The 14,717-nt window shown below is 45.8% G+C and overlaps 1 protein-coding gene across 1 annotated transcript in view; it reads left to right on the forward strand.

Annotated features, from left to right (window-relative positions):
* Positions 1-2,683: 2,683 nt before the first annotated feature.
* The window catches only part of LOC115200905 (protein jagged-1b-like), a 91,068-nt gene continuing 79,034 nt past the window's right edge, over positions 2,684-14,717 (forward strand). The window contains exons 1-2 of the mRNA XM_029764019.1: positions 2,684-3,080; positions 3,645-3,950. Of these exons, the coding sequence (XP_029619879.1) occupies positions 3,003-3,080; positions 3,645-3,950 (384 nt within the window). The 5' untranslated portion in view covers positions 2,684-3,002. The remainder of the gene's footprint in view (positions 3,081-3,644; positions 3,951-14,717) is intronic.

Consider the following 14,717-nt stretch of genomic DNA (forward strand, 5'->3'; position numbering starts at 1 on the left):
ATTATTTTTTTTAACCTTTATTTAACTAGTCAGTTGAGAACAAATTCTTATTTACAATGACGGCCTACCACAATCTCATCTCAAGCTTCCAATGCTCCCTAAACTCCAGCTTCCAATGCTCCCTCCACTCCAGCTTGCGGGATCTATCAGGGCAGTGACAATGCCGATCAACAGTCAAGGATTAGGATCACACTACACTAGACTGTAGTCCTGGAGGGCTCCACTGTGTATTGATCCCACTACACTAGACTGTAGTCCTGGAGGGCTCCACTGTGTATTGATCCCACTAGACTGTAGTCCTGGAGGGCTCCACTGTGTATTGATCCCACTACACTAGACTGTAGTCCTGGAGGGCTCCACTGTGTATTGATCCCACTACACTAGACTGTAGTCCTGGAGGGCCCCACTGTGTATTGATCCCACTAGACTGTAGTCCTGGAGGGCCCCATTGTGTATTGATCCCACTACACTAGACTGTAGTCCTGGAGGGCCCCACTGTGTATTGATCCCACTAGACTGTAGTCCTGGAGGGCCCCATTGTGTATTGATCCCACTACACTAGACTGTAGTCCTGGAGGGCCCCACTGTGTATTGATCCCACTACACTAGACTGTAGTCCTGGAGGGCTCCACTGTGTATTGATCCCACTACACTAGACTGTAGTCCTGGAGGGCTCCACTGTGTATTGTTACAGTATGTTGGTTTATCATCCTTACCTTTTACCCAGAGACTGATCGGGCCCCGGGTAACAAGTTGTGTGGAAGCTCTCATTAACATGAATTGGTGGAATTGATCGATGTAGTGTCCCTGAATCATCAGGACTGTGAATCATTCTCATTCTATGGTCTTCTAGCCTGTGTTGGGCTCCAGTTACAATACAGTAGCACTCCAGAAGGATCATCTAATGTGGACCGTGGGAACAATGATGACATCCTGGTAGTTTTGGTTCAGCAGATGGAGAAATGGACGAATCGTACAGAGACCCATTTAGAACCACACACCCCAAGACCCATTTAGAACCACACACCCAAGACCCATTTAGAACCACACACCCATGACCCATTTAGAACCACACACCCTAGACCCATTTAGAACCACACATCCATTACCCATTTAGAACCACACACCCAAGACCCATTTAGAACCACACACCCATGACCCATTTAGAACCACACACCCAAGACCCATTTAGAACCACACACCCATGACCCATTTAGAACCACACACCCAAGACCCATTTAGAACCACACACCCAAGACCCATTTAGAACCACACACCCATGACCCATTTAGAACCACACATCCATTACCCATTTAGAACCACACACCCATGACCCATTTAGAACCACACACCCATGACCCATTTAGAACCACACACCCAAGACCCATTTAGAACCACACACCCATGACCCATTTAGAACCACACACCCATGACCCATTTAGAACCACACTCCCAGGACCCATTTAGAACCACACACCCATGACCCATTTAGAACCACACATCCATTACCCATTTAGAACCACACACCCAAGACCCATTTAGAACCACACACCCAAGACCCATTTAGAACCACACACCCATGACCCATTTAGAACCACACATCCATTACCCATTTAGAACCACACTCCCAGGACCCATTTAGAACCACACACCCATGACCCATTTAGAACCACACACCCAAGACCCATTTAGAACCACACACCCATGACCCATTTAGAACCACACACCCAAGACCCATTTAGAACCACACACCCAGGACCCATTTAGAACCACACATCCATTACCCATTTAGAACCACACACCCATGACCCATTTAGAACCACACACCCATGACCCATTTAGAACCACACACCCATGACCCATTTAGAACCACACTCCCAGGACCCATTTAGAACCACACACCCATGACCCATTTAGAACCACACATCCATTACCCATTTAGAACCACACACCCAAGACCCATTTAGAACCACACACCCATGACCCATTTAGAACCACACATCCATTACCCATTTAGAACCACACACCCATGACCCATTTAGAACCACACATCCATGTCTGACAACACAAGATGATTGACCCATTATGTGTCAGTCTAACCAGAACAAGAGCCTTTAACATGCTATATGACACCAAGAGGGGCCTAAAAGGACTTTATAGAAGATAATAGGAGCCTGAAATGACTTTATAGAAGATAATAGGAGCCTGAAATGACTTTATAGAAGATAAGAGGAGCCTGAAATGACTTTATAGAAGACAAGAGGAGCCTAAAATGACTTTATAGAAGACAAGAGGAGCCTAAAAGGCTTGACAAACAACACTCATCATAGGACAGACACATTGGTTCTTTAGACATGATCAGTATTCCACATCACAAATAACAAATAATGTGCCAGAAACTGGGAATTTCTCCAAGTTTATTTTCTACATAATCTGAATTCTCAGACTCACTCATGGGGCCAATTTGTCTGTTTTCTGTTGTTGAAAAAAAAAACACATATTTTACATAACATGTTAAATATGCAGCCAAAGTTATCCACAACAAATTTTGAATTCATAACATACGTTTTGCAAATTCGTAAAATACTGTACGAATTTGTAACTGTAGATTAGAACAAGGCTACTTAAAATGCAACAAAGAGGCGGAGTCTTCTACTCCTTGTCTCATCATGAACATATGTAAGTCATCGCTGTACCCAGTCACTGTCTGTGTAGTGAGGACAAGCGTTCAGATCAGTTATGGACAGAGAGTATACCAACCGGCAAATAAAGAAATGGATAGCAAATGAATATAACAATATGAACTAACTAGAAGAACTTGAGCAGACAGACGAAAAAGGAAGCATTTTTTATTTAATCTGTGTTGTAAAGCTGTGTCTTGTTGGAGAAAGTCTTGTTCTCTATTCCGTGCATGTTTACGTTGGAGAAGAAGTGCATTGGTGTTTTTAACCGGACAGACGCGGTGTAGTTTCCTAGCGGAGCGACAAGACAACACCGGAGGCATGATTTTGAGACTGGGCTCGGTTGTTGGCGTTGCTGCTTTTTGCTTCCATGCGTTATTGTTGTGGTTTTATGCAAAGGTATGTGGATTACTTTTTACCGTTTAGTGGAACATGCCCAGAGGTCTACTGTGGACGTATTGATTCTTCAGTGTGATACTTTGATTTCGGCTGGCTAAAACATCATGTTCAGAGTGTGTGTGTGGGGGGGAAATGTATAGTTAGAGTCTATAAGTTGTATGGTTGTATTTTTATGTGTTGTTGGCCTGCATTGATCGGGTGTAACCCTCTTTCACCAAGTCCGGTTTGAGGTTTGCCCCGTCAAATGTGTTAACAAGTCAGATTTAGTTGTTTTTTTTTCCGACAACTTTATGTCTCAATTAGTCTGATATATGATCCATAGTTTACATCGTTTTGTAGAGGCGCTTGCAACAATGTTTTTGGAGTTTTTCTAGCTGACTATTTATCATTGCATAATTTTCAGTTTGCTTCGCTGAGATTTTTAACTCCACGATATGTATAATTCTCAACTACAGTCTGTTTTTATAGTTTCCTGCAAAGTAAACCGTATGTCAGGGCCGTTACATGGTCACTCGGTCAATGTCCAGCGGTTTCACCGTTTCCTTCGTTCTGCTTTACCAACAGGTGGCCGAGGGAACAGGACAATTCGAGTTGGAAATCTTATCTATGAACAACCGGAACGGCGAGCTTCTTAACGGGCAGTGTTGTGACGGTTCACGGATCGCCGGGGATCGGAAATGCAGGATGGATGAGTGTGATACGTATTTTAAAGTGTGTTTGAAGGAATACCAGTCGCGGGTCTCGGCTGCGGGCCCTTGCAGCTTCGGGTCCGGGTCTACGCCTGTCCTGGGAGGGAATGGATTTTCTTTGAAGAGCTCTGCGAGGAATGAAAGATCCAGGATAGTTTTGCCGTTCAGTTTCGCCTGGCCAGTAAGTAACTATCTTAGACTTCTTCTGTGACCTAAAATAATTAGTCTAGACTGTTAAAACAGGCTAACCATAATATTTTTGGGTTAAAAAAAATGTATAAAAATACGAAAAGGATTGTATTGTCTCCACGTGTTATGTGGTGTAACCTTAGCACTGTTGTATTTGCAATTTATACTGCTAATCAATCACTTGTCTAGTCCAGTAAGAATGAAACATAGTGAATAATACCCCGTACGAAAAAAAAGGTATGAAATGTATGCATTCACTACTGTAAGTCGCTCTGGATAAGAGCGTCTGCTAAATGACTAAAATGTAAATTAATGTTGCATATTGTCTGTCAACCTACCTACCATTTAAGTTATTTGACACACAGCGTCCTCATTAGCTAATTCACCAGACCACAGGTGTGAAATTGTCATTTGTTTTCTACATGGAGAAATCCACGATTTTAAATTATGCCAGTCATTATTATGCTAGAAATATTGAGAGCATACAGTAGGAGGAAGTTTTTATTTTTATTTATTCATTCAGAGTATTGTTTTTCCAGTAACATCTGGCAGAGGTGGCCCAATGGAGTTCTGTTATCCAGCTGGCCCCAAGTTCTCAGAACTAATTCGTTATCCAGCTGGCCCCAAGTTCTCAGAAATAATTAGTTATCCAGCTGGCCCCATGTTGTTAGTATTCCACCCTGTATCCAGCTGGCCCCATGTTGTTATTATTCCACCCTGTATCCAGCTGGCCCCATGTTGTTAGTATTCCACCCTGTATCCAGCTGGCCCCATGTTGTTAGTATTCCACCCTGTATCCAGCTGGCCCCATGTTGTTAGTATTCCACCCTGTATCCAGCTGGCCCCATGTTGTTAGTATTCCACCCTGTATCCAGCTGGCCCCATGTTGTTAGTATTCTACCCTGTATCCAGCTGGCCCCATGTTGTTAGTATTCTACCCTGTATCCAGCTGGCCCCATGTTGTTAGTATTCCACCCTGTATTCAGCTGGCCCCATGTTGTTAGTATTCCACCCTGTATTCAGCTGGCCCCATGTTGTTAGTATTCCACCCTGTATCCAGCTGGCCCCATGTTGTTAGTATTCCATCCTGTATCCAGCTGGCCCCATGTTGTTTGTATTCCATCCTGTATCCAGCTGGCCCCATGTTGTTTGTATTCCATCCTGTATCCAGCTGGCCCCATGTTGTTAGTATTCCACCCTGTATCCAGCTGGCCCCATGTTGTTAGTATTCCACCCTGTATCCAGCTGGCCCCATGTTGTTTGTATTCCATCCTGTATCCAGCTGGCCCCATGTTGTTAGTATTCGACCCTGTATCCAGCTGGCCCCATGTTGTTAGTATTCAGCTGGACCCATGTTGTTAGTATTCTACCCTGTATTCAGCTGGCCCCATGTTGTTAGTATTCCACCCTCTATCCAGCTGGCCCCATGTTGTTAGTATTCCACCCTGTATCCAGCTGGCCCCATGTTAGTATTCTACCCTGTATCCAGCTGGCCCGATGTTAGTATTCTACCCTGTATCCAGCTGGCCCCATGTTGTTAGTATTCCACCCTCTATCCAGCTGGCCCCATGTTGTTAGTGTTCCACCCTGTATTCAGCTGGCCCCATGTTAGTATTCCACCCTGTATCCAGCTGGCCCCATGTTGTTAGTATTCCACCCTGTATCCAGCTGGCCCCATGTTGTTAGTATTCCACCCTGTATCCAGCTGGCCCCATGTTGTTAGTATTCCACCCTGTATCCAGCTGGCCCCATGTTGTTAGTATTCCACCCTGTATCCAGCTGGCCCCATGTTAGTATTCCACCCTGTATCCAGCTGGACCCATATTGTTAGTATTCAACTGGACCCATGTTGTTAGTATTCTACCCTGTATTCAGCTGGCCCCATGTTAGTATTCCACCCTGTTTCCAGCTGGCCCCATGTTGTTAGTATTCCACCCTGTATCCAGCTGGCCCCATGTTGTTAGTATTCTACCCTGTATTCAGCTGGCCCCATGTTGTTAGTATTCTACCCTGTATTCAGCTGGCCCCATGTTGTTAGTATTCCACCCTCTATCCAGCTGGCCCCATGTTGTTAGTATTCCACCCTGTATCCAGCTGGCCCCATGTTGTTAGTATTCCACCCTGTATCCAGCTGGCCCCATGTTGTTAGTATTCCACCCTGTATCCAGCTGGCCCCTTGTGTGTTAGTATCCAGCTGGCCCCATGTTGTTAGTATTCCACCATGTATCCAGCTGGCCCCATGTTAGTATTCCATCCTGTATCCAGCTGGCCCCATGTTGTTAGTATTCCACCCTGTATTCAGCAGGACCCATGTTGTTAGTATTCCACCCTGTATTCAGCTGGCCCCATGTTGTTAGTATTCCACCCTGTATCCAGCTGGCCCCATGTGTGTTAGTATTCAGCTGGCCCCATGTTGTTAGTATTCCATCCTGTATCCAGCTGGCCCCATGTTTTTATTATTCTACCCTGTATCCAGCTGGCCCCATGTTGTTTGTATTCCACCCTGTATCCAGCTGGCCCCATGTTGTTTGTATTCCATCCTGTATCCAGCTGGCCCCATGTTGTTAGTATTCCACCCTGTATCCAGCTGGACCCATGTGTGTTAGTATCCAGCTGGCCCCATGTTGTTTGTATTCCACCCTGTATCCAGCTGGCCCCATGCTGTTAGTATTCCACCCTGTATCCAGCTGGCCCCATGTTGTTGGTATTCCACCCTGTGTCCAGCTGGCCCCTTGTGTGTTAGTATCCAGCTGGCCCCATGTTGTTATTATTCTACCCTGTATCCAGCTGGCCCCATGTTGTCAGAAGACCCTTTGATCATGACAGTTCTGGTTCCCACCTCTCAATTCTTACACTGTAAATAAAAGTCATGTTGTGACAGGGACTCTGGTTTGGTGTTATGTTGTGTGGGAGATTGTGGTTTACTAACCACAGCGTTGATATGAACAAGAGACAGTAAACAACATGTGGTATGACCCTAGTCTTGCCTGGCAGACTCAGAGCGCTCCACTAATTTCAAAATACTCAAATACAGCCGCTGTGGTGCTAAATGCATATCTCGGTGATTTAAAAAAAAAAAGATCTACATTTGGGACTGTTTGTAGTTTTCAGAAGGCTTCCCTAGGCTGCCACCAACAGGATACAGTAAGGTGGACCAGTCAGCCTGGCTTCCCTAGGCTGCCACCAACAGGATACAGTAAGGTGGACCAGTCAGCCTGGCTTCCCTAGGCTGCCACCAACAGGATGCAGTAAGGTGGACCAGTCAGCCTGGCTTCCCTAGGCTGCCACCAACAGGATGCAGTAAGGTGGAACAGTCAGCCTGGCTTCCCTAGGCTGCCACCAACAGGATGCAGTAAGGTGGAACAGTCAGCCTGGCTTCCCTAGGCTGCCACCAACAGGATGCAGTAAGGTGGACCAGTCAGCCTGGCTTCCCTAGGCTGCCACCAACAGGATGCGGTAAGGTGGACCAGTCAGCCTGGCTTCCCTAGGCTGCCACCAACAGGATACAGTAAGGTGGAACAGTCAGCCTGGCTTCCCTAGGCTGCCATTGAGCCTGTCTGTGTGTCTGTCTGTTTCTGTCTCTCTCTCTCTGTTTCTGTCTCTCTCTCTCTCTCTCTCTGTTTCTGTCTCTCTCTCTCTGTTTCTGTCTCTCTCTCGGTCTCTCTCTCTCTGTTTCTGTCTCTTTGTCTCTGTGTGTCTCTGTCTCTGTCTGTCTGTCTGTCTGTCTGTCTGGAAAGCATGGACCGCTGTACGTGTTTCAGTAAGCGATGTTGGCTAGCTTAATAAGTTGTCTATCTACTTACTGCAACTTTTAACTAGTTTAGATCAAGATAGGTCAATGCTAAAGACGCTTTTGGTTGAGCTGGTTGTCTTTTATACTGTCACAGCGTGAGGATGGATAGCCAGGGATATCCTCATTAAGTACAGCGGTGGAGTGAGGATGGATAACCAGGGATATCCTCATTAAGTACAGCAGTGGCGTGGTTAAGGAAATGCCTGAGTTCCAACCGAGTGTGGCGGGACGAGAGGGACCCAATCAGAGCCCCAGGCCCAGTGGCAGGCAGAGCCGGGAGGGACAGCAGGCCAGGCATAGCAGGGCTTCAGTCCTTACCGTGTCCCTTTTTTTTTATTTGTATCAACCAGTTGCACCCAACCAATCACCCGCCTCTGCCATCTGTCCGCAAGAGCCAATCAATTTCTGAGTATAAAGAGTTGATATGATAACTAACCCTGGTGATTTTTGCTGCTTACTGAAGTACAGAGACACTTGAAGGAGGAGGAAGCCAGAGGAATAGAGGTCGGTATAATATAATGGAGGCAGTCTTTCTTTGAGCTCTGGCTTCCTCCTCTTCCTCCAATGGGGGAAGACCTACGCTGTTGGACTGTAGAATGGCAACTCGGGCCAAGAGCCGTCAAGACTGAAATGGAACCCTGTCTGACCCTATTGTGGACATTTCAGCTGTTTATTAGAGCAGTGCTAAGAAGTGTATCCATATTCGTAAGTGACATTTAAAAAAAAAAAAAAAGAATAATAAAAATCCATGTCTGGGTATTTTACTATAATGAGAGACTTGAAACAGTCTTTTTTTTATTTTTTTATTTTTTCTTAAGGAAAGTTTTCTGTTTCCGTTAATTTGTGTTATCAAGTTGCCATTGACATCAGCATGGACCTTAGCCTTGTGCTGCTTGTGCAGGTGACAATCTGTGGACAAACTGTTCGCCAGGCCTGCCAATGTCTACAACTTCAGAGGGTTGACTAAATCTTAAGTCAATGAGATTGATGAACAGTCTGCCAAGCTGATTGCTACCATGTACAGTAGTTCCATTCACAACAACAGAGAAGCATGATACACATACAGCCAGCTACACCATGTCTTTACTATACCCGTGAAGACTTTTTGGGGACCAACAATTGATTCCCATTCAAAAATCATTTAACCTAACCTTAACCCCTAGGCCTAAAATCAAAGACAGTGCAGTATGAAGCTGGGCAGAAGCTGCTTCTCTAATAGACAGTACAGTATGAAGCTGGGCTGAAAGCTGCTTCTCTAATAGACAGTACAGTATGAAGCTGGGCAGAAGCTGCTTCTCTAATAGACAGTACAGTATGAAGCTGGGCTGAAAGCTGCTTCTCTAATAGACAGTACAGTATGAAGCTGGGCTGAAGCTGCTTCTCTAATAGACAGTACAGTATGAAGCTGGGCAGAAGCTGCTTCTCTAATAGACAGTACAGTATGAAGCTGGGCAGAAACTGCTTCTCTAATAGACAGTGCAGTATGAAGCTGGGTATAGGCTGCTTCTCTAATAGCAATCGCCGATCACACTTGTAGGCGATGTTGGCTAGCTAAAAATGAAAACATGGCAGTTTGTCACTTTTCACGAGGTTGGAGTAATAACATGTTCCACTACTGAAGACTTTGTCTCTAATCTAGGTTCTCTTAAAATTTAGAGAAAATTAACAGCTAAGGAAGAATATTTCTCCTCTCTCAGTGACTTCTCAAACCCTGGCCTGGTCTGTTTCGCAGGCGTTACCAGGAGTCTCAAACCCTGGCCTGGTCTGTTTCGCAGGCGTTACCAGGAGTCTCAAACCCTGGCCTGGTCTGTTTCGCAGGCGTTACCAGGAGTCTCAAACCCTGGCCTGGTCTGTTTCGCAGGCGTTACCAGGAGTCTCAAACCCTGGCCTGGTCTGTTTCGCAAGTGTTCCCAGAAGTCTCGCAACTTTGTGCCTCTGGGTTTAAGAAACTGTGATAAAATAGACTTTCTACAAGTGAGAACCAGCAAAATTTCTCCTGAATTTTTGTTGGTTTACTACTAACTTTTGGTACTCACAAGTATTCTCATAAATGTGTGTGTGTGTGTGTGTGTGTGTGTGTGTGTGTGTGTACACACACAGAGCGAGAGCAACCTTTCTGGCTGATCAGGGACGAGACAAGCCAAGCTGGCTGCTGTATGAAACTATAGACTCAATCACAACTGTACTCTTAGTTTCTCTGCTAGTCTTTCACTACTGCCCTGGTGTCTTATAGTCCTGTACTATGATGTTGATATCAGGATTAATGATTTATTTGCTAGGGTGGAGAACTGGGAAAGGGGGGGATACCTAGTCAGTTGTCCAACTGAATCTATTCAACTGAAATGGGTCATTTCAGTTGAATATTTTAACCCACCCTCTGGATCAGAGAGGTGCAGAGGGCTGCCTTAATCAACATCCACGTTTTCGGCACCCGGAGAACAGCGGGTTAACTGCCTTGCTCAGGGCCCGGAGAACAGTGGGTTAACTGCCTTGCTCAGGGCTCAGAGAACAGTGGGTTAACTGCCTTGCTCAGGGCCCGGGGAACAGTGGGTTAACTGCCTTGCTCAGGGCCCGGAGAACAGTGGGTTAACTGCCTTGCTCAGGGCCCGGAGAACAGTGGGTTAACTGCTTTGCTCAGGGCCCGGAGAACAGTGGGTTAACTGCCTTGCTCAGGGCCTGGAGAACAGTGGGTTAACTGCCTTGCTCAGGGCCCGGAGAACAGTGGGTTAACTGCTTTGCTCAGGGCCCGGAGAACAGTGGGTTAACTGCCTTGCTCAGGGCCCGGAGAACAGTGGGTTAACTGCTTTGCTCAGGGCCCGGAGAACAGTGGGTTAACTGCCTTGCTCAGGGCCCGGAGAACAGTGGGTTAACTGCTTTGCTCAGGGCCCGGAGAACAGTGGGTTAACTGCCTTGCTCAGGGGCAGAACAACCAGATTTCTACCTTGTCAGCTCGGGGATTCGATCCTTTCGGTTACTGGCCCAACGCTCTAACCACTAGGCTACCTGGTGGGTTAGGGTTGGAGGGCTAAGAACCAGGGTCTAGGGAGAAGAACCAGCAGTAATGATGTGTGTGTGTGAGAGAAAGAGAGATGGGGAAATCAAATCATTTTCAGGCCCAGGGACATGTACTAGTCTGTGGTGACCTAAATACCAGAACTGGACAAGAACCTGACACCCTCAGCACACAGGGGGACAAACACCTGCCTGGAGGTGACAGCATTACCTCGCCCATATGCCCCCCTAGGTACAACTACGACAACATAACCAACAAAAACGGGTCACAACTCCTGCAGCTCTGTTACACGCTGGGTATGTACATAGTCAATGGTAGGCTTCAAGGGGACTTCTATGATAAGTACACCTATAGCTCATCTCTTGGCAGTGGTACTGTAGACTACTTTATCACTGACCTCAACCCAGAGTCTCAGAGCGTTCACAGTCAGCCCACTGACACCCCTATCGGATCACAGCATAATCACACTTAAACAGAGAAATACTCAGTCATGAGGCATCAAAGTCAAAGGAACTGAGTAATATTGAGAAATGCTATAGATGGAAGGAAAGTAGTGTGGAAACTTTCCAAAAAACAATTTGGCAACAACAAATTCAATCCCTTTTACACAACTTCCTGGACAAAACATTCCACTGTAATAGTGAAGGTGTAAACTTGGCAGTAGAAAACCTAAACAGTATATTTGACCTCTCAGCTTCCCTATCAAATCTAAAAATTCAAGCAGACAACCTAAGAAAATGAACAACAATGACAAATGGTTTGATGAAGAATGCAAAAACCTAAAAGGAAATTGAGAACCAATCCAACCAAACACATAGAGACCCAGAAAACCTGAATCTACGCCTTCACTATGGTGAATCACTAAAACAATACAGAAATACACTACGGAAAAAGAAGGAACAGTACGTCAGAAATCAGCTCAATGCAATTGAAGAATCCATAGACTCTAACCACTTCTGGGAAAATTGTAAAACACTAAACAAACAATTCTTCGTGTTATCTATCCAAAATGGAGATGTATGGGTAAACCACTTCTCCAATCTTTTTGGCCCAACAACGAACAAACAGCAAAAACATACACATGATCAAATACAAATCTTAGTGTCAACTATTAAAGACTACCAGAACCCACTGGATTCTCCAATTACATTGAATGAACTACAGGGCAAAATAAAAACCCTCCAACCCAAAAAGGCATGTGGTGGTGATGGTATCCTCAATGAAATGATAAAATATACAGTCCACAAACTCCAATTGGCTTAAATACTTACTCTTTAACATCATCCTGAGCTCTGGCATCATCCCCAATATTTGGAACCAAGGACTGATCACCCCAATCCACAAAAGTGGAGACAAATTTGACTCCATTAACTACCGTGGGATATGCGTCAACAGCAACCTTGGGAAAATCCTCTGCATTATCATTAACAGCAGACTCGTACATTTCCTCAGTGAAAACAATGTACTGAGCAAATGTCAAATTGGCTTTTTACCAAATTACCATACGACAGACCACGTTTTCACCCTGCACACCCTAATTCACAAACAAACAAACCAAAAGAAAAGCAGTCTTCTCATTCTTTGTAGATTTAAAAAAATATTTTGACCCAATTTGGCATGATGGTCTGATATGGAAATTGGTGTTGTTTTTTTCCCCCATACGACATTATAAAATCCATGTACACAAACAATTGTGCAGTTAAAATGGGCATAAAACACTTTTTTCCCACAGGGCTGTGGGGTGAGACAGAGATGCACACACCAAACCATCTCAATTGGGTTGAGGTCAGGTGATTGTGGAGGCCAGGTCATCTGAGGACTGCAGCACTCCATCACTCTCCTTCTTGGTCAAATAGCCCTTACACAGCCTGGAGGTGTGTTGGGTCATTGTCCCGTTGAAAAACAAATGATAGTCCCACTAAGCCCAAACCAGATGGGATGGCGTATTGCTGCAGAATGCTGTGGTAGCCATGCTGGTTAAGTGTTCCTTGAATTGTAAATAAACCACTGTATCCTTCTCCGGCTACCACAGTATGGAGGGGTCTGTGGTGCGTCTGCCGGACATCATAGCCCTGAGTAGGTGTGTCCAAACTTTTGCAGAACGGCTGTTTGTTGTAGAGGATTAGCAGTCATGTTTTGAGGTGCAGGGTGTGACAGTCCTGTTGTCCTGCCTTGACAAAATAAACCAGGTGCCTCAGGCGCTTCAGATGTCCACCTGCTGAGGGTGTCGGACTGCTGGTTTCTCTCTGAGGGTGTCGGACTGCTGGTTTCTCTCTGAGGGTGTCGGACTGCTGGTTTCTCTCTGAGGGTGTCGGACTGCTGGTTTCTCTCTGAGGGTGTCGGACTGCTGGTTTCTCTCTGAGGGTGTCGGACTGCTGGTTTCTCTCTGAGGGTGTCGGACTGCTGGTTTCTCTCTGAGGGTGTCGGACTGCTGGTTTCTCTCTGAGGGTGTCGGACTGCCGGTTTCTCTCTGAGGGTGTCGGACTGCCGGTTGCTTTCTGAGGGTGTCGGACTGCCGGTTGCTTTCTGAGGGTGTCGGACTGCCGGTTGCTTTCTGAGGGTGTCGGACTGCCGGTTGCTTTCTGAGGGTGTCGGACTGCCGGTTGCTTTCTGAGGGTGTCGGACTGCCGGTTGCTTTCTGAGGGTGTCGGACGGCCGGTTGCTTTCTGAGGGTGTCGGACTGCCGGTTGCTTTCTGAGGGTGTCGGACTGCCGGTTGCTTTCTGAGGGTGTCGGACTGCCGGTTGCTTTCTGAGGGTGTCGGACTGCCGGTTGCTTTCTGAGGGTGTCGGACTGCCGGTTGCTTTCTGAGGGTGTCGGACTGCCGGTTGCTTTCTGAGGGTGTCGGACTGCCGGTTGCTTTCTGAGGGTGTCGGACTGCCGGTTGCTTTCTGAGGGTGTCGGACTGCCGGTTTCTCTCTGAGGGTGTCGGACTGCTGGTTTCTTTGTTTGACACCTAATCTGTAGAGAGGAGTCAGAGACCCAGGATGGATCAACAGTGTTATCTAGCCACAGTTAATCAGACCAACCCTATTGTTGTAACTAACAGCTGCTCTTGGTTACCATGCTCAGTCTGGATGAATCTGAGTTCAACAGCTGCTCTTGGTTACCATGCTCAGTTTGGATTACTGCCGATAATCTCAGGTTAATCCTGGAACCCACAACCAAAACTTGTTTGTGCTAGTTTGCTTTCTCAATATGTTTCAGGGGGGATGAGGGGTTCACATCTGAACGGACTAAAGGGGATCTGAGATAAACAATGGGGTAGATAGGACTGGGAGGAATGCTAAAACAAAGCTTCCTTATAAGGTAGTTGCAGCATAGAGATCCTATTAAATTACTAGAGGAGATACAGTGCCTTGCAAAAGTATTCATCCCCCTTGGTGTTTTTCCTATTTTGTTGCATTACATCCTGTAATTTTAAATTGATTTTTATTTGGATTTCATGTAATGGACATACACAAAATAGTCCAAATTAGTGAAGTGAAATGAAAAAAATAACTTGTTTAAAAACATTCTTAAAAAAATCTTAAACTGAAAAGTGGTGCGTGCATATGTATTCACCCCCTTTGCTGTGAAGCCCCTAAATAAGATCTGGTGCAACCAATTACCTTCAGAAGTCACACAATTAGTTAGATTGCACACAGGTGGACTTTATTTAAGTGTCACATGATCTCAGTATATCTACACTTGTTCTGAAAGGCCCCAGAGTCTGCAACACCACTAAGCAAGGAGCACCATGAAGACCAAGGAGCTCTCCAAACAGGTCAGGGACAAAGTTGCCACGGAGCACCATTAAATCCATTTTTACATTTTTTTTTTAAGAATATGGCACCACAACATTACCTGCCAAGAGAGGGCCGCTGACCAAAACTCATGGACCAGGCAAGGAGGGCATTAATCAGAGAGGCAACAAAGAGACCAACGATAACCCTGAAGGAGCTGCAAAGCTCA

This window comes from Salmo trutta, chromosome 10 (assembly GCF_901001165.1).
Source record: "Salmo trutta chromosome 10, fSalTru1.1, whole genome shotgun sequence".
Taxonomy (NCBI): domain Eukaryota; kingdom Metazoa; phylum Chordata; class Actinopteri; order Salmoniformes; family Salmonidae; genus Salmo; species Salmo trutta.